This window comes from Tachysurus vachellii, chromosome 2 (assembly GCF_030014155.1).
Source record: "Tachysurus vachellii isolate PV-2020 chromosome 2, HZAU_Pvac_v1, whole genome shotgun sequence".
Taxonomy (NCBI): domain Eukaryota; kingdom Metazoa; phylum Chordata; class Actinopteri; order Siluriformes; family Bagridae; genus Tachysurus; species Tachysurus vachellii.
This window is the reverse complement of record NC_083461.1, coordinates 37887423-37906022: the sequence shown is the minus strand read 5'-3', so window position 1 is coordinate 37906022 and position 18600 is coordinate 37887423. Positions and strand designations below refer to the sequence as shown.

The following is an 18600-nucleotide window of genomic DNA, read 5'->3' as shown; positions in this document are numbered from 1 at the left end:
GCTGAGAGCAAGCACACACTCTGATCCCCTGCCTAGCATCCTGTTAGCTAAGGTCTCTGGAAAACAAGCTAAATGATCTCAGGATCAGGATAAATTTCCAGAAGGACATTTGGGACTGCAGCTTCTTCTGGTTCCATGGCTGAACCCAGCGGTACCAAACTGCACAATCCAGCCACCCCAGTTTTTCTCAGGTTACTGCATGGACAGAACAATTGAGTTGAAAAAAGTCAATGGGAATTGTAGTGTGTCTGACAGTAAACAACAGAAAGTCCAACATCACAAACATTGTACCTATTTCACACTACTGCTCACCCATCCTGAAGATCCGGACCATGAAATGTCAGGACTTCAAAGTTTGTAGGACCTCTCGTACTCAAATCACTTATCCCAATTCTGTGAACAATGCCCATCCTGAACAATGCCCTTGTGTAGTCTTCTCTTTGGGTAAATATTTCTGTCCTTAATAATCCTTAAAAATCTAGAAAAATAGGGGTGGGAGAGTGCAGCATTAGCCTGATTTTGCTGACCATTGCATATTTTTAAGATCAAAGGCTCAGGCCCATAATTCTACAGCACACTTAAAAAGTGTTATCCTCGATCATCCTGTGACCCATTCTTTGTTAGCATGGTGTGGGGTGTGGTACCCTAATTTTTTAAACAAATTGCAACTGAAGCATGTTCCCATTCAGATTTAAATATTTGAATGCTTAGGGGTTATACTATATGAGATATATATATGACGTTACACCTATGAGCTGTAAATATACTCATTAAAACTTCTGTAAAATATGTATGCATGTGCTATGTATTGAAAAGAAGCAAACACAATGTAAGCTAAGATGCATCAGACAGAAGAGGATTTATTGCTCTGCTCCAAAGTATAGGACACAAAATAGACTAAAAGGAAACAAATATTATGAGATACAACACAGTTGATTTTGATGCAAGAGAACAACATCAACATATATAAAATCAAATAATTATTTGACAGTTTGCATTTCTTGGTTTTCTTATAATAAAACCTGAACTGACCTCCTCAATAAACACAGCTTGAGTTGTGAATGTTGTATCATTTCACAATACTTAATTAGTAAACATAAGTTTCTCACAGATCCATAATTGTTTAGATGAACATGGTAAGTTATTCCAGACCTTATTTTCTTGTCTGCCTGAAATCTCAGCACAGTCCTCACCACCTGAATCATTCGGTTCCCCCTCAGCCCAGTACCTGAAACACAGAATTTATTAATGGATCAGTGTACAATAATTTTAATTCCATATATTTAATTCAAGCAATTTGGTTATACACGAAGTAAGAACACCGTCAACGACCCCATCCAACTAACCAGAGTGAGCCATCACCGGAATATTAACTTCCGGTTTCCACTTTCGGGTAAATTTTGATGGCTCTGCTGACCAGTGTAAAGGTTTTCTTCACCAGTGTGAGGTGTTTTTCAACCACCAGCCAGATGCCTACCGGGATGACACCACCAAGTGTGCATTCCTGATGAGTCTTCTTACAGGGAAAGCTCTGGATACGGCCACAGCAGTCTGGGACGAGGCCATGCAGGTGCGTTCATCCTATACTCACTTTGTCCATTAAATCTGTGAAATCCTGTGAGTACCCAGCTGGGAGACATTCTGTCCTTGAGTACCCAGCTGGGAGACATCCAGCTGTGCCAGAGCACTGATTCAGCTGCAGACAATGTGGTAAAATTCCGCACGCTAGCTGCTCAGAATGGGTGGAATGATTCAGCTTTGAAGGTTATGTTCAGGGAAGGACTTATGCCCACTCTTCAGGCCAAACTCGCATGTCGAGTCGAGAACATTTCCCTCCTGTCTCAGTATATTTTGCTGGCTATTCATCTAGACAACATTCCCCACAACCAATCCCCAAGAGCCTAGCCATTGCCAAGCCCTTTCACCTCCGAAGTGCCTGAACCCAGGCAGATTGGATATACTCATATCTATTAGGAGGAACACCAGCGGCACCTACATCACCAACTCTGCTTCTACTGTGGCCAAGCAGGTCATCATTTTGCAGTCTGGTCCGGAGAACACAAGTCCAGGAGCTACTAATTACAATTACCTGCACAGATCCACTATGGAAATAGGTTTTACAATGTTTCTGCCCAGTTCCCCCATTAATATCATCCAGCGCCAGCTAGAGGAAGAACTACAACTCCCTGTAACTCCTTGCACCATTCCCCTGAAGAATATGACAGTGGACAATCAACCGATTGAGGATGGCTTCATCATGCACCAGACCACACCATTACCCTGCAATTTGGACTTTTTCGCATAGAGCAATCGGTCCTATTTGTTACCTCATCCCCAGCCAACTGAGTCATCTTGGGATTCCCTTGGCTCTGGGATCACAACACACAGATATCCTGGACTGACAAGGAACTCACCAGCTGGTCTCAACACTGCCACAGACAATGCCTCACACCCCACCTGAAGTTCCCATTTCTACCCAGGAAGGTCAAGAGCCCAGAGACTTGTCACAACATCACCATACCCCCAGAGTACCAGGAACTGATGGAAGTGTTCAGTAAAGCACACACCTTTCAGCTACCTCCCCATCGGCCGTGGGACTGAATTCACCCCCTCTCTGCACCAGAGACTAAGGCTATAGATGAGTATATCAAGGAAGCCCTAGCAGCATGATTCATTAGGCCTTCAACCTCTCCTGCTGTGGCAGGGTTTTTCTTTTTTGAGAAAAAGGTTAGTGGACCGAGGCCCTGTATTGACTATTGTGGACTAATCGCCATAACAGTCAGGAACCTGTACCCCCTACCCTTAGTCCCTCCAGTCCATGAACAACTCAGAGAAGCACAGGTCTTTACAAAATTGGACGTAAGAAGTGCTTACAACTTAGTCTGCATACGACTAGGAGGCACTATGAATACTTGGTTATGCCGTATTGCCTGACTAATATGCCGGTGGGACAAACTGCCCCCACCTGAATTCCCACCCATGGTGCAGTATGTGCCAGACAATGCACTCTGGAATGGGTTCACTCCTCCCCAAGCTCAGGACAACCTGGCATCCAACAAACAATACAGTTGTGCCCAAGCACACACCCCTTACCAATTGCCTGCAGGACTTCTTGAAACACTCCATATTCCATGACAGCCCGGGACTCACATGGACTTTGTTACTGTCTTCCTCAGATCACAAGGTTTCACCACAGTTCTTGTGGCCATGGATCGCTTCTCTAAAGCTTGTAAACTGATGCCTTTAAATAACACCCACTGCCATAGACAACTGGTTTCATCAAGGCCAAGAGGTCTGAGTGACTGCCCATGTGCACCTCCAAAGAACAGTATGCAATCAATGTATACAGGCAAATCATAGGAGATTCCCACACCCTCAGTATCAGCTGAGGCAATGAGTCTGATTAGCCACGAAAAACCTGCAAGTTAAGAGGACATGTTGCAAACTTAATCCCAGGTAAATCGGCCCTTTCAAAGTATTAACCCGCCAGTTACCGCATACCCCTACTTTCACATCTCACTTCCCATGACAGCATATACCAGAAACTCCAATAACATGGATCCACCACCACCAGCACACATAGAGGTTCACGGGGCTCAAGCATACTTGGTCAGCTCCATCCTTGGTTCCAAGAGACATAGGGCCTGCCTGCAGTACCTCATAGACTGGGATGAGGAACAGAAGGAGAACACCAGGAGGTGTTCCTAGAGGGGGAGGATTCTGTGAGAACACTGTCTACGGCCTCTCGTCCAACAAGCCAGAGGGAGCCATCACCAGAATTCTAACTTCTGTTTCATGAAACTTCACTTCTGGTTTCCACTTCTGTGTCCTGTGTTTTCATGCTATTTAGCTTAATCAGCAGAAAAATACCTTGTAAATTGGGAATATATTTATGAATAAATGCAGATAAATACAAGTCTCGTACGCAGTGGTCAGTGGTGTACCATCCACCCATTTCCACTCCCCCTCACTGTCTCTGTCCCGTTTGCTGCCCAGCATTTTAGTGAGGAACTCCTGGGATGAAGAGAATTATAAACAATATCAAAGCATTTCTCTCTTTCTTAACTGCTGTAAAGAAAGAGAGCAAAGCATTTCTCTCTTTCTTAACTGCTGTAAAGATTATAGCACAATTTGAAAAAACTATATATAAAATAAATATATATACTATATATATACTATAAATAAAATAAAATAAAAATATAAATATAGAGACTCATTCTCTCTCTCTCTCTCTCTCTCTCTCTCTCTCTCTCTCTCTCACTCACCTGTTCCTCTTGGCTGTTTATGACCATCAGGTCTGCTCCTCTCCCTCTGCAGTACTTTCTACTCTCTTCCCAGTCTTTCGTCTAAGAAGAGATGTAAATACGGGATTTGAAATATTGCCATACTACAATGAAAAGTAAAATTGATCACACAGAATAGGACATTTAGACTGGTAAAATGTGTCAAGGACATCTTTATCATTTAAACTGTGCATTTCTGTATTCAGACCTCAGATGCAAATACAGACACAAGTGCTATTCAGAAGTTACATGAGTTATACATGTAACTCATATATATATATATATATATATCTATGATACAGCAAAGTAAGGGAATGATGTTTAACCCTGTAACACTATCATATTATTGTGTTATATTTGCCCCAGGAGTTTCTGAGACCTCTGCACTTTGGGACTTGTCGTCTGTACCGGAGGAATTTACCCTCTTATCACATGTCTCCTGTGGGAAATTTAAAGTCCATCTTTGCCTGAACAAGGACATAAATTGCAAACACTTGAATTTAAAAAAGGAGAGAACATTCTGTCAATAATCTGTTATGCTTTATAGGGTTAAAATCTAGTAGGATCATCTTCAAAGAAGAATTGTGGTCAGAAAGCAATCTTGAATGATCAAATCTTTAAACAACAGTATAACTAATATCTATGCTTAATAGTGAAAATAGGTTTCACATACACAATTCGAAGAGAACTTTGAGATTGGGAGTAAACAGCTGTGTAGCCTCACAAAAAACATTTAGCAATTAGACTAATTTGAAAAGGTTTGCAAAGGTTTTCAGTTTGCAAAGGACAATAATGAGAAATGAGAAAATGTCATGTGGTCTGATGAGTCCAGATTTACGCTGTTCCAGGGTGATGGGCACATCAGAGTAAGAAGAGAGGCAGATGAAGCAAGCCATCATGTCTAGTGCTTACCACACAAGCTGGTAGGTCTAGTGTTATGATCTGGGATTGCTTCAGTTGGTCAGATCTAGGTTTAGCAACATTATGCACTCAAAAAATGAAAACACCTGACTGAATATACTGAATGGCCATTCTGTTACAAACAGTGACCATTTTTACATCGTGTACTCACCCAAACCAATCAACTTCTCCTTAAATCCCTCATTTTGCTTCTGTAACAGAATTCTTGCTTCAGTTACAGTGTTGTAACTGGTCTGTAACAGGTCTCTCTCTATAGTCAAGTTGTTGTGACTGGTCTCCAGCTTGGCTTTTTCACTAATAAGGATGCTGAATTTGATTCACAGCAATGTGATGCCAGTCAGCAGGAGAAAACACAGCAGAAGCAAACCCACTGTTGTCAGTCTGTAACTCTTCCTCTCTGCAGTGTTGATTCCTCTAACTACAGAGAAATTATGTAATAATTTTTAAATTTGTACATCAGTTGTTCAAAATTAAAACAGAGAAGAAACATGTTGGTACTCCAGAAAATACATACCACCACCCTGGTGTAAACTGTACATTACGATAAAACTGATAGTTATATACATATATAAAATTATATTATATAAAATTCAGGTAAATTTAGAAGATTACATACACCTTACACTAACACGTTTAAACGCATTACCCGACACAATTCCTGACTATAAGTATAGAGATCATTGCATGTCTTGGATCAGTTAGGATCACTATTTTATCACAAGAACATGAAATGTCAGAATAAGTGAGAGAATTCTCATTCTTGTAGAGAGAATATTTTATTTTAGCTTTTATTTCTTTCATCACATTCCCAGTGGGTCAGAAACCTACATACAGATAAATTAAAATTTACATAAGTAAAATTGTTTCATTTGGGTAAAACTATTTGGGTAGCAAACTTTTCGCAATAGGTTGCTGGAATATTTTCCATTCCTGTAGACCCATCGTGGGGATGTTGTAGCCTAGTGGTTAAGGTGTTGGTTTACTAATTGGAAGGTTGTGAGTTTGAATCCAGGTCCACCAAGCTATCTCTCTTGGGCCCCTGAGCAAGGCCCTTAACACTCAGTTGTATAAAATGTGATAATATGTAAGTCACTCTGGATAAGGGCATCTGCTAAATGCTGTAACTGTAGACAGAACTAAAGTATAACAAAATGGTGAAGACCACACTACCTTGACTGTGTTGTAATTAATCCCTTTTCCAATGACATTACAGGTATATTCAGGTCATTGTCCATTTGGAAGACACATTTGTGACTATAAGTTTAAATTCCTCACTGATGTCTTGAGATGTTGCTTCTAGAGATGAGCCGGATACTCGGCTGAAACGAGTATCCGGTACGGATAAAGCACTTCTGCCGAGTACGAGTATTATACGAGTAATACGAGTCAATATCTGTGCTCGGATTGAATGAAAATCATCATTGGGTAACTGAATGTGTCAGCGTTCTGTGATAGGCTAGTCACAGCGCCCCTGCCCTACACACATACAGATGTATTGTGTTGCTGTGTCTCGCTCTGCTCACTCACAGTCACACACAGAACAGCTCTCTGTCTCTCCCTCAGTCACTCGGGTTCGCGGGCCTTTTCCGTTAACGTTTAGGGTTTCTTCAGCTTTTTACTTCAGGTTGTAACGTTAATAATATGTACTTACTAACCAGTAGAGTTCTGGTAAACGTGGGTTCGTTCAGACGTGGTGCTTGCTTGGTAGAATGCGACTCGCATTGCGTCTCTGCCTGTCGGAGATTTTTTTCTTTTTTAAACCTTCAGCTGTCTCTAACCAGTAACCAGACACTGAGTGTCTGACACGTTTTTGCTGTATTTCATAAAAACATAAAGGTAGTAAGCTATTGTTATAAATATTACAAATTAATTATTAAGCTACAAACACACACTCACACACACACAACTGGTGTGGAAATAAAAAAAAAAAAAAGAACCAAAAAAATAAAAAAAATCACACTGATCATAAAAAATTAAAAGTTAAAAAAGAAAGTTATGTTGTTCATTACATTTTACTTCATAATTGCACTGCATTGTTTTGTTTTCATTGTTGCAAAACCTGTTCTGTAATATAGTTCGTTTGCTATCGTGATCAAAACCATTGATCTGAAGCTAAATCCTGATGCTGTCCTGTAAATATTTTTCTAATCTGCAATAAATATAACAATTTCTGATCAACCCATATCAATTGCATGCTTAAAATAACATACCGGTTAAAGCCCCGCCCATTTCAAGACAAGCCCCGGGTTAGGCCCCACCCACTCCGAGTACAGATACAGATACAGATAATTCATATGGTTAACAGATACAGATACAGATAATGCTGTACTCGCTCATCCCTAGTTGCTTCTGTATATCCACATACATTTCCCTTATATTAAGTCATTTAGTTTTGAAAGAACACCTGACCCTCATACATCAACACACCACCACAACAAGGTGCTATAGCCCCTATGCTTCACGGTTGGGATGGTGTTTTCGGCTTGCAAACCTCACCTTTTGTCCTCCAAACATGACAATGACAATTTTTTTTCATGTCATTTTTTGTTTCATTATATTAGAAGATGAAAAACACAAAAACACACTTCAGTACACTTACGCGACACAACTGGTGCACCATACCGGCGAGTTAAACGCTAACACAGCAACATACTCTGAGTTACCACACTCATCATGCTACTCTCTTGTTCTCACTGTGTGTGTTTGTGTGAGACAGAGAGAGACAGAGAGTGAGAGAGAGAGATACTTGCTCACACACTCTTACAACCTACGTAGTCCAAGATGTTAAATAATAAATTAGAAAAATTTGCAAGATGCCAATCACTGCCAGAAGAGGAATCACTGCCAGGGGAGAGGGAGGGGAAATACATCAAATCATTCCTTATTTAACTTTACCGTTTTTGTATTGTATTGTTTACAGTGTATAATGATGTTTATATTATTGTGTGAAAAGACAGATATTTGCCCCTGGTGTTGATGTTACGGTATCTAGTTTGCTATTTATATCATTTGTTATTTGTGTGTGTGTGTGATTGTGTGTGTGTGTGTGTGTGTGTGTTCAAATGTAGTGTTGTTTTAAATTATAAAACAAAATCGATTAAGTTAAATTGTACATTTTTTTTTAAACATTTCCACTTTTAATGGATGGTTAAATGTTTCACACATTTAAATTCATTTAAGCAAATTGTAAAATGCAGACATATTTCTGAGTGTGAGTGTATTTTACCTGAGCTCGTTGACTGCTGGAAGCTTCCAGCCCTCTGTGTCTGTAAATTTTCCTCATTCACATAAACATCTTCATTTGATTGCTCGCTGTCACTGAAATCAGCTCTATTATCTGCTGTTACAGCTGCATAAATCTCCTCACTCATCTCCATTTTTCTCTTTACAGTAATCCTGATCTTTTACTGCTGATCTTTCACTGATCTTTCACCCTACTTCCTGTTGTATTTTGTTTACTGTAACAGGGCACAAGTGTGATCAGTGTGAGTGTTAAACTGACACTCCCTGAAAACACCTCAGAGCACATAGTCATGAAAGTCACAAGAGCTATATTCTAGTCTTCATCTGCATCAGGCCTCACTTTATTCTCAATACTTGCTCTGCGCTCATTCGTTTATCACACATTTTGTGCAGGTCAGAAATAATAAATTGAAACAATAAATATTTTTCAAAACAAGGAAAAGGGTCGTGCAGTGTGTAGATTTGTCTCTTCAAAGCTGCAAAGTCTCCATTATGATTTGTGAGTTTGTGTTATCATCTGTGTAAAGTTTCTGCATATGCTCATCATGGGTCCATGTGGGTTTACACCAAGTTGTGTGTGAGAATTATAGAGGAAGTGTAATGAGTCTGTCTGTGTTCTGCCCTGTTTCTGTCTGCTGGTCTGCCTTGCTGTTAATTGTTTGCTCCGTCCACTCATTGGTTACCATGGACACTAATTGAACTCCATCTCTCCCTTAGGTGTGTTGTCTTAAGCACTATTCGGACGGGACTAGTTTTACAGGGGGTCGTTAGAGAAATTTCAGTTTCACAGACGTACTTTGTGATTTTAATCCCGTCCGAATCTGCCATGTCTGTCTTTTTCTCACACGACCTGTGTAAAAATTCCAGCGCAAATTACCTACTGTTTTCCAACAAAATCGGCGCTCCTCTGAGAAATCTAATCCCGTCCAAAGGCGAATGTCTGTGATTGCCGAAAATGTTTTTTCCAAAACGCGTTTTCTTGTCTGTTTTGGTCAGCGTGAACTACCGTATTAACCCTAGCGCACCGGTATTCAAGTTTCTGCTTTCTGCACACCAACAATGGATGTAAATGTGTTTGCTACCTTGCGAAGAAATATAAAAAATGAAATCAACAAGAAGAGCCAAATCACGTAAATTGTTAAGACTGGCTACTGTAATATCAGTTTCATGTAAGAGTACTTTCATTTCTATAGTCAATTACATAACGTGAAAATTATATAAAAACGTATTTATTCCAGTGGGTTTATAAGAAGTTCTATATAAAACCATATGATGACCATAGGCAATCCACGCATCCTGGACATGTGGTCTTGTGCAACGCCCACATGTAAAACACAGACACTCCTATCTCCGTAATAAACACAGAGATGTTAGTCCCGTCCGAATCCATACATGAAATGACAGACGTCGGCTGAAAAAAATTCTAACTCTACCGTCGTTTGGAAAACTAGTCCAAGGAAACCGGAGTACCCGGAAGAAACCACCGAGGCACGGGGAGAACATGCAAACTCCACACACACAAGGCGGAGGCGGGAATCGAACCCCCAACCCTGGAGGTGTGAGGCGAACATGCTAACTACTTAGCCACTGTGCCCCCTACAGATAAATACAAAACTACATTTTCGTACACAATGGTCAGTGGTGTACCATCCACCCATTTCCACACCCACTCTGGTAATGCCAGTCATTCATGATTAAGAGGAGCCCAGTAGAGAAAGTGGACAGTTTCTGGTACCTAGGTGCTCACATCACATCAAGCAGGACCTGTCATGGTTTTCTCACATCAATATTGTGATGAAAAAGGCCACCTCAGATCTTTAAAAAATTTTAAACTGCCCTCTCACCTCTTACCTGCACTATTGAGATCTTCCTGACAGGAGGCATCACAGCCTGGTTTGGAAACAGCACCAAGCAGGACAGAGGAGCTCTCCAAAGGGTGGTATGGTCAGTCGAGCTTACCATCGGCACTGAGCTACCTGACCTGGAGACACCTACAACAAGCAGTGATGGACCAAGGCCTGGAAGAGAGTGAAAAAACGTATCATGGAAGTGCTTGCACTCATTGAAGTCAAACACAGAGAGAATGAGAGAGCTTCTTCCCACAGGCCATTCTGGCCGTCCACAAAGAGAACTCAAAGAGCCTCGACTTTTTCTACCTACTTTTTCTACCTACCTCTTAATCTATAATTTATCTAATAATATATAATAAATATAATAAATAATAATAAATATAATGGGGGCACGGTGGCTTAGTGGTTAGCACGTTCGCCTCACACCTCTAGGGTCGGGGTTCAATTCCCGCCTCCACCTTGTGTGTGTGGAGTTTGCATGTTCTCCCCGTGCCTTGGGGGTTTCCTCCGGGTACTCCGGTTTCCTCCCCCGGTCCAAAGACATGCATGGTAGGTTGATTGGCATCTCTGGAAAATTGTCCCTAGTGTGTGACTGCGTGAGTGTATGAGAGTGTGTGTGTGTGCCCTGTGATGGGTTGGCTCTCCGTCCAGGGTGTATCCTGCCTTGATGCCCGATGACGCCTGAGATAGGCACAGGCTCCCCGTGACCCGAGGTAGTTCGGATAAGCGGTAGAAGATGAATGAATGAATAATAAATATAATAAATAATAATAAATATAATATATAATAAAATATATAATTTTAACTTTTTTTGCAATTTTCCACCATATTTCACTATATGCACTATGTAAAAGGGCTAAAAATAACATTTATTTTAAAAGTTTTGGTGTGTGAATTTCATAAAATCTGGCACTTCGTTATATTCATTGGTGTTTGAGGGCGCTCCCTCCTATGGCTATTTATGGTACTGCAGGCATTCTACTTTCTCTTGACATACTGCAGCAGATTTTTGTGTTACTGCTCTGGGTATGTAAATAATTTCTACACAGCAGCTAGTGCATATGTATTTGAACAAATATAGAATGCATGTAACACTTTTACAAAGATCTTGAGATTGTTATAAATGTGTTGAATTTCCTAATGCTCATTGTGTCAATGTAAGTCAGGAGACAAGGCGTGTATGACGTGGGCCGTGGCAACCACGGCTTCTATGAGAGTACCAACAAGTTGGGCTGGGCATCAATGAGGAAGAAATTTTTACCATCAAATGTGAAATTTATTATTTTATATTATTTTTTATTTTAAGGATTTTTTATAAGACAATTACCATGTTTCTATATTATTGGTCCACAATTTTTTTTAAATGAAGAAAATGCAAATGAAGTGTGTTTATTAAAGAAAAGAAGCAAAGACAACGTAATCCAAGATGCATCAGACAGAAGATTTTTTATTGCTCTGCTCCAAATTATAGGACACAAAATAATCTCAAAAAGAAACACATATGAGGTACAACAGAGTTTTTGGTGCATGAGAATAACAACATTTACATATATAAAATCATATCTTTCTTTTACAGGTTGCATTACTGCCTAATGACACTTCTGGAACCATGAATGTTTCTTTAATCACTCTCCAGATGTAATAATCCAGGATTTGATCCCGGGTCCACCAGCAACACATTTATATCACATTAATAAAAAAAACACACCTGGATTATGCTTGATAAATTACACACTGATCTTACACCCTTGTGTCCTGCCTCATCAGCTCAAACATTACCTTCTGCTAAAACAGGTTGTGCAGACCAAAACGATAGAACACACCAAAAAATTTGCACTGTTTATTTAAATAAAAACCTGTTTGATCATCTGTTTTATTCTTTAGATGTTTGAATACATTTGGGCTGAGTGGGAAAAGGTGTACATTTGATTCCTTGAATGCTGTATAGAAAGTCCCAATGATCACACCCTTAAATAATACACTTGTAAGTAGAAGTTCCTTGTAGATCTGCACAGTTTCACATGATAGGGCCTGAGAATCCTGAGAATACTAGATCAGTTACAGCTACAGTCATGTAAAAAAATTAGTACACCCCATTAACTATTCAGTTCTTTATTAAGAAAGGTCAACATGCCGATTTCTGACCTAGTTTTAATTTGTACCTGTGAATTAAAATGATGTCATTGAATGTAAACAAAAAAAAAATTAAACAAAATAAATCAACAAAAATGAGTTTTTCAATTAAGGAAAAAGTTAGGACACCCTAATTAGTTAGTGTTGGTGTGATGTCCTGACCTTGCCATGTTGTTTTAAATGTTCTCCACTTGTAAATGATTTCCGGTCAGTGGAATCGCTATTTACTAATTCATTTGAGATCTTTTTATATCCCATACCAGACTCATAAGCATCAACAGTATTCTTTCTGACAGCCTCAGAGAGCTCTTTGGATCTCAGCATGGTGAAACCTCTCACTTCAACAATTAAGAGCAAACCAAACCACATATCTGAGGTTCAAATAAGACAAGCCATCTTCAAAATGTTCTGTATCAATGTTCTAATAATTTACACCTGATGTGATCCACCTGTAGGAAAGTTTATCAGTTTTAACTACAAATAAATGTGGGGGTGTCCTTACTTTTTCCTCACAAGAAAATGATTTTTAATTACATTTTACAGATCATTTAAAAAAGACTTTTCTTTGGTTTGATTAGTTTAGTTATATTACTTGAATCTTCCACTATTGTTTAAATAAAGATCAAATGTGCATATGTTTAACTATGTTCATATGTTTCATGGGGTGTTCTAATTTTTTCAAATGACTATATAATCTGTATTTTATAGACTTCCGGCTTTTTAAAAAATGAACTGAACTTCTCCATAAACAGAGTTTGATTTGATTTCATTTCACTATATTTATTTAATTAGTTAACTTTCTCACAGACCCAAGAAATTATTTGGTTAGTTGAACATGGCATATCATTCCAGATCTTATTTTCTTCCGAAATCTCAGCACAATCCTCATCACCTCCTGCATCATTCGGTTCCCCGCTACGCCAAAACCTGAAAGACAATTTAAGAATGGATCAGTGTTGTTATTTCAATTCCACACATTTAATTCAACTAAATTGAATTAAATATATACCAGATATATACCTTGTACTTGTAGCACTCTGTAAAATGGGGAAATATTTAGGAATAAACGCTGATAAACAAAAGTCTCTTACGCAGTGGTCAGTGGTGTACCATCCACCCATTTCCACACCCCCTCTTTGTCTCTGTCACTCAGACCAATCCAAGCCCTTTTCCTGCCCAGCATTTTATCAAGGAACTCCTGAAGAGAAATATATACAATATCAAAGCATTTCTCTCTTTCTATGAACTGCTGTAATTATAGCATGTGAAATATAGGGTCTACTCTCTCTCTCTCTCTCTCTCTCTCTCTCTCTCTCACCTGTTCCTCTTTGCTGTTTATGATCACCAGGTCTGCTCCTCTCCGTCTACAGTCCTGCCTGCTCTCAATCCAGTTCTTTGCCTCATTAGAGGAGTAGTACATATGGAAGTCGAAATATCGCCATCCCTCACTGCAAAGTGAAGCTAGTCAAACAGAATAAGACATTTAGGGCTGTATTTAGAGTTGGGTAAATTGTGCCAAGAAAATATGTAAGAAGGGTAACTCATTTGTAACTCATTTATGTGATACAGCAAAGGAAGGGAATGATGTTTAACCCTGAAACCCCAATTGTATCATATTTGCTACAAGAGTTTCTGAGACCTCTGCACTTTAGGACTTGTCTTTCCCTGGGAAACATATCCTCTTCTCACATGTCTACTGTTGGAAAAATAAAGTCCTTTATATGATTAAAATCTAGACAGATGGGGTGAACCATAATCTTCAAAAAAGAAAAGTAACCTTGAATAATCATGATCAGAGATTATTAAACATTTGGTGAAGTCAGCAGAACTCCTGGCTAATAGTGAAAATAAGTTCTTATAGATGGATTCTGTTACAACCACTAACCATTTTTACTTCATTTACTCACAGAAATTCTGAAATCCATTGATTTGCTTATGTAACTGGTCTCTCTCTTTAGCCAGGGTGTTGTAACTGGTCTGTAACTGGTCTCTCTCTTTAGTCAGGGTGTTGTAACTGGTCTGTAACTGGTCTCTCTCTTTAGCCAGGGTGTTGTAACTGGTCTGTAACTGGTCTCTCTCTTTAGTCAGGGTGTTGTATCTGGTCTGTAACTGGTCTCTCTCTTTAGTCAGGGTGGTGTAACTGGTCTGTAACTGGTCTCTTTCTTTAGTCAGGGTGGTGTAACTGGTCTGTAACTGGTCTCTTTCTTTAGTCAGGGTGTTGTAACTGGTCTGTAACTGGTCTCTTTCTTTAGTCAGGGTGTTGTAACTGGTCTGTAACTGGTTTTTTTCTTTAGTCAGGGTGTTGTAACTGGTCTGTAACTGGTCTCTCTCTTTAGTCAGGGTGGTGTAACTGGTCTGTAACTGGTCTCTCTCTTTAGTCAGGTTTTTGTAACTGGTCTGTAACTGGTCTCTCTCTTTAGTCAGGGTGGTGTAACTGGTCTGAAACTGATCTCTCTCTTTAGTCAGGGTGGTGTAACTGGTCTGTAACTGATCTCTCTCTTTAGTCAGGTTGTTGTAACTGGTCTGTAACTGGTCTCTTTCTTTAGTCAGGGTGTTGTAACTGGTACGTAACTGGTCTCTTTCTTTAACCAGGGTGTGGTAACTGGTCTGTAACTGGTCTCTCTCCTTAGTCAAGTTGTTGTGACTGGTCTCCAGCTTGGGTTTGTCTGTATTAAGGATGCTGAATTTGATCCACAGCACTGTGATTGCAGTCAGCAGCAGCAAACACACTGTAGTCAGTCTGTAAAGTATCTTCCCTGCCATGTTGATTCCTGTAAATAAATGTGTACATCAGTTGTTAAAAATTCATACTGAGAAGAAAATAGTTTCTTTAATATCTAGGTGAATTCAGAAGTTTACATACAGCTTGAACAAATACAATTAAACTTATTTCATGACACACAATGTTTCAAGACAAACTTGGATCAGTTAGAATGACTATTTTAAAAGTTTTGGGTAGCAAAATTTCGCAACAGGTTGCTGGAATATTTGCCTGTTCCTGTAGACAGAATTGGTGTAACAAAACTGTTCAGTTCTACCCACAAATTTTCTATAGGATTGAGGTCAGGGCTTTGTGATTTTTCCACAACTTTGCAGGTAAACATGGGTCATTATCCTTTTGGAAGACACATTTGTGACCATGCTTTAATTTCCTCACTGATGTCTTGAGATGTTGCTTCTGTACAAATTGTCCTTGTTTTGTTCTTGATTGTAGCTTTTAGTTACATAGCGATCTTTTATAATATAAAACAAATCCATTTATTTAAATTTTACATTTTTTATGCATTTTTATTTTTACTGGATGGTTACATTATAAGTAAATTTAATTTCAATTCCAAGTAAATTGAAAAACTGAAAAATTGGCAAGATGCTAGTTACTGCCAGAGAGGCAGGGGGAGAGTGAGGGGAGAGAAAGAGATAGAGAGAGGTAAAGACACAACTATTGCTAGTGCTTATTATTTTTTTTATTTTTTTTTTTCTGTAGAAAAATGGTGGATTCAAACCATTGCTTTGTGTCCTTATAATTTTTACAGCTCGTCTGGGTACATACAGTTTACATACACCTTGGTCAAAAGCATAGAAATTTCCTGACACATTAAGAATAGACAACATTGCTTGTCTTGGATCAAGACATTGCTCTATTTGGAAGATGTATTTGTGGCCAAGATTAAACTTCCTGGCTGATGCTGATTCTATTATGTTATTTAGTTTGTAAAGTGCACCAGTACCAGTACTTGCAAACCATTTGCCCTCCAAATATGACAATAGTCATTACAGCCAAATTGCTTAATTTATGTATCATTAGACCAAAGGATGTTTCCCCAAAGAAATATTTGTCCCCATGTGCACATGCAAACTGTCTTACATCAATAAAAGTCTAATTTACTCTGGATACAGATACTTGTCTAGCTGTTACCTCCAGAATTTTTAAGAATGTGTCTCCTTATTGAGTGCTATGATGATTTGTGGACATCTAAGTCCCATTAATAAAATATTTAAAGGTAATCACATATAAAACACAAATGATTTTGCATTCTTTTTCCCAGTGGTTAATTCATCCAGACCACTATCAGGATTGGCAGCAGATCAATGCATTCCAGCTTGTGCCAATGGCAGGTGGTGATGACCAGCCCTACCCACTGTAGGACATCTTTGGGACTTCCACTTGCTCAATCTGCCTTTCACATGCTCTAAAGTGTCCTATACTCTCCCAATTTTATTAAAAAATTCTATTTCCCAGGTTGGTGACCACATATTTAAAAGCACTCTTTTTTAACGCCAGATAAATTATTTTTTTAAATTTCTAAGTCTATTTCTAATGAAACATCAATTAAAACATTCAAGTCTGCCCCAAGTATTGAATATAGTAAAATCAGAAAGCTGTCTCATCAGATTATTTTAGTCAAAACTTACTATTTTACTATGCACTTTAGGAGCTCGGAGTCAAATTGACCTGGTCTGTTTTGACTGCTTATAATAAATGAGGTATGTATGATAGCCTTTTTTTGTTTCACCTTTTTAGTCAACTTGTACATAGGCACATAAGTTGATGGAATATCACAGACTGGTATATTTCACAGCCAGGATATTGTTTTGAAACTATTTAAATTTTTAATGGCAGTAAATAATAACACCGGTTGTCCTCCCAGGTCAAATTGACTTGAATGCTTATAAATCATAAACTGTACAATGATCACACCTTTCTGTGTACAGTAATCAGCCTTTTTGAACATTTCTGAACATTTTACACTTTTAATATCTCTAATCAACCAACAATGGGCCACACACACACACACACACAGAGTTTTCCCTATTTACTTCCCTATTTATTTTTTTTTTTTAAATACTTAATCAATAAAAGCTTCTTCTCTTCCAAAATGTTTGACTTTGTATGCTAATGGTCTATAAAATACATGATTGCAATATTATTTTGCAACTTAGTGGTTCTTCAAAATTCTTTAATGTCTTCAGCATGGTTAACAACTGTTAACTGTTCCTTCTCAAAGTTAAACACAGAGTATCCTTTTCTCTGCTTTTGTTTCTTTCTTAGCCTGTTTACTTGTTTTTTCATCTTAGCTTAACCGTTTTTGACCAGGAACTGAGAGGTGAACCTTTTTAAGTTAATTGTTTAAAACTATGCTCAGTTTGTTTGCCCAAGATGTTCCATGAAATTGGGAAGACGCCAATCATTTACTAGGTGGTTACATTTTACAAAAGTAAATTCATTGTCGATCAGTACATACACACATATTTCTGAGTGTGAGTGTATTTTACCTGAGCTCTCAGACTGCTTGAAGCTTCTGGCCCTCTGTGTCTGTAAATTGTCCTCATTCACATAAACATCTTCATATGATTGCTCACTGTCACTGGAATCAGCTTTATTATCCGCAGCTTCTTCTACATTTGCATAAATCTCCTCACTCATCTCCATTCTTCTCTTTACAGTAATCCTGATCTTTTACTGCTGTAGTTATCAGTAATTATAAGCTTACTTGTTCTGGTATATAATCGTCTAAAACTACATTCAGAGTGACTGTCTAAAGACAGACTGCCTATGTGATTGTATATGTTTCTGCTATGTTCAAAATTTCCTGTTATATTTAACACATTCAACAGGCCACATGTGTGATCAATATGGGTGTGTAACTGACACTTTATGAAGACTCTTAAATTACAAAAACTTTAAATTAGTGACATATGTCCTTACATTGTCATGATTATTTGCTCTGTACTCCTTCATGGCTCACTCATTTTGCGTTTCATTGTTCAGAACTAACCAATAAGTTCAAAAGTTAACGTGGTATTTTTTTTCAATCAACAATCTAAGAAATAAAAAGCTTTAGGCAGATATTTGTGAGTTCAATGTGTGATCAATATGGGTGTGTAACTGACACTTTATGAAGACTCTTAAATTACAAAAACTTTAAATTAGTGACATATGTCCTTACATTGTCATGATTATTTGTACTCATACTGTACAAATACTGTACTGTATTTGTATACTGTACTGTACTCATTCATGGCTCATTATTTTGCACAGTTTTCATTGTCAGAACTAACCAATAAGTTCAAAAGTAAACATTTTTTTTATATCAACAATCTAATAAATAAAAAAGCTTTATTTGTGAGTTTCTGTGCATGCTCATTTGGGTTTACGTGTGCATGTGTAT

At 38.5% G+C, this 18600-nt stretch overlaps 2 protein-coding genes across 2 annotated transcripts; both read right to left on the bottom strand.

The window, feature by feature from the left end:
- Positions 1-877: 877 nt before the first annotated feature.
- Positions 878-10409, bottom strand: LOC132858499 (CD209 antigen-like protein A). Its single transcript, XM_060888882.1, has 4 exons — positions 10299-10409; positions 4266-4346; positions 3926-4014; positions 878-1228 (listed from the first exon to the last, which is right to left on the bottom strand). The coding sequence occupies exons 1-4, from the start codon at positions 10407-10409 to the stop codon at positions 1084-1086; spliced, it is 426 nt and encodes a 141-aa protein (XP_060744865.1). The 3' UTR covers positions 878-1083.
- Positions 10410-11717: 1308 nt separating this feature from the next.
- Positions 11718-17953, bottom strand: LOC132841921 (C-type lectin domain family 4 member M-like). Its single transcript, XM_060864570.1, has 5 exons — positions 17705-17953; positions 14338-15201; positions 13749-13891; positions 13522-13628; positions 11718-13357 (listed from the first exon to the last, which is right to left on the bottom strand). The coding sequence occupies exons 1-5, from the start codon at positions 17859-17861 to the stop codon at positions 13219-13221; spliced, it is 1410 nt and encodes a 469-aa protein (XP_060720553.1). The 5' UTR covers positions 17862-17953; the 3' UTR covers positions 11718-13218.
- Positions 17954-18600: the final 647 nt, after the last annotated feature.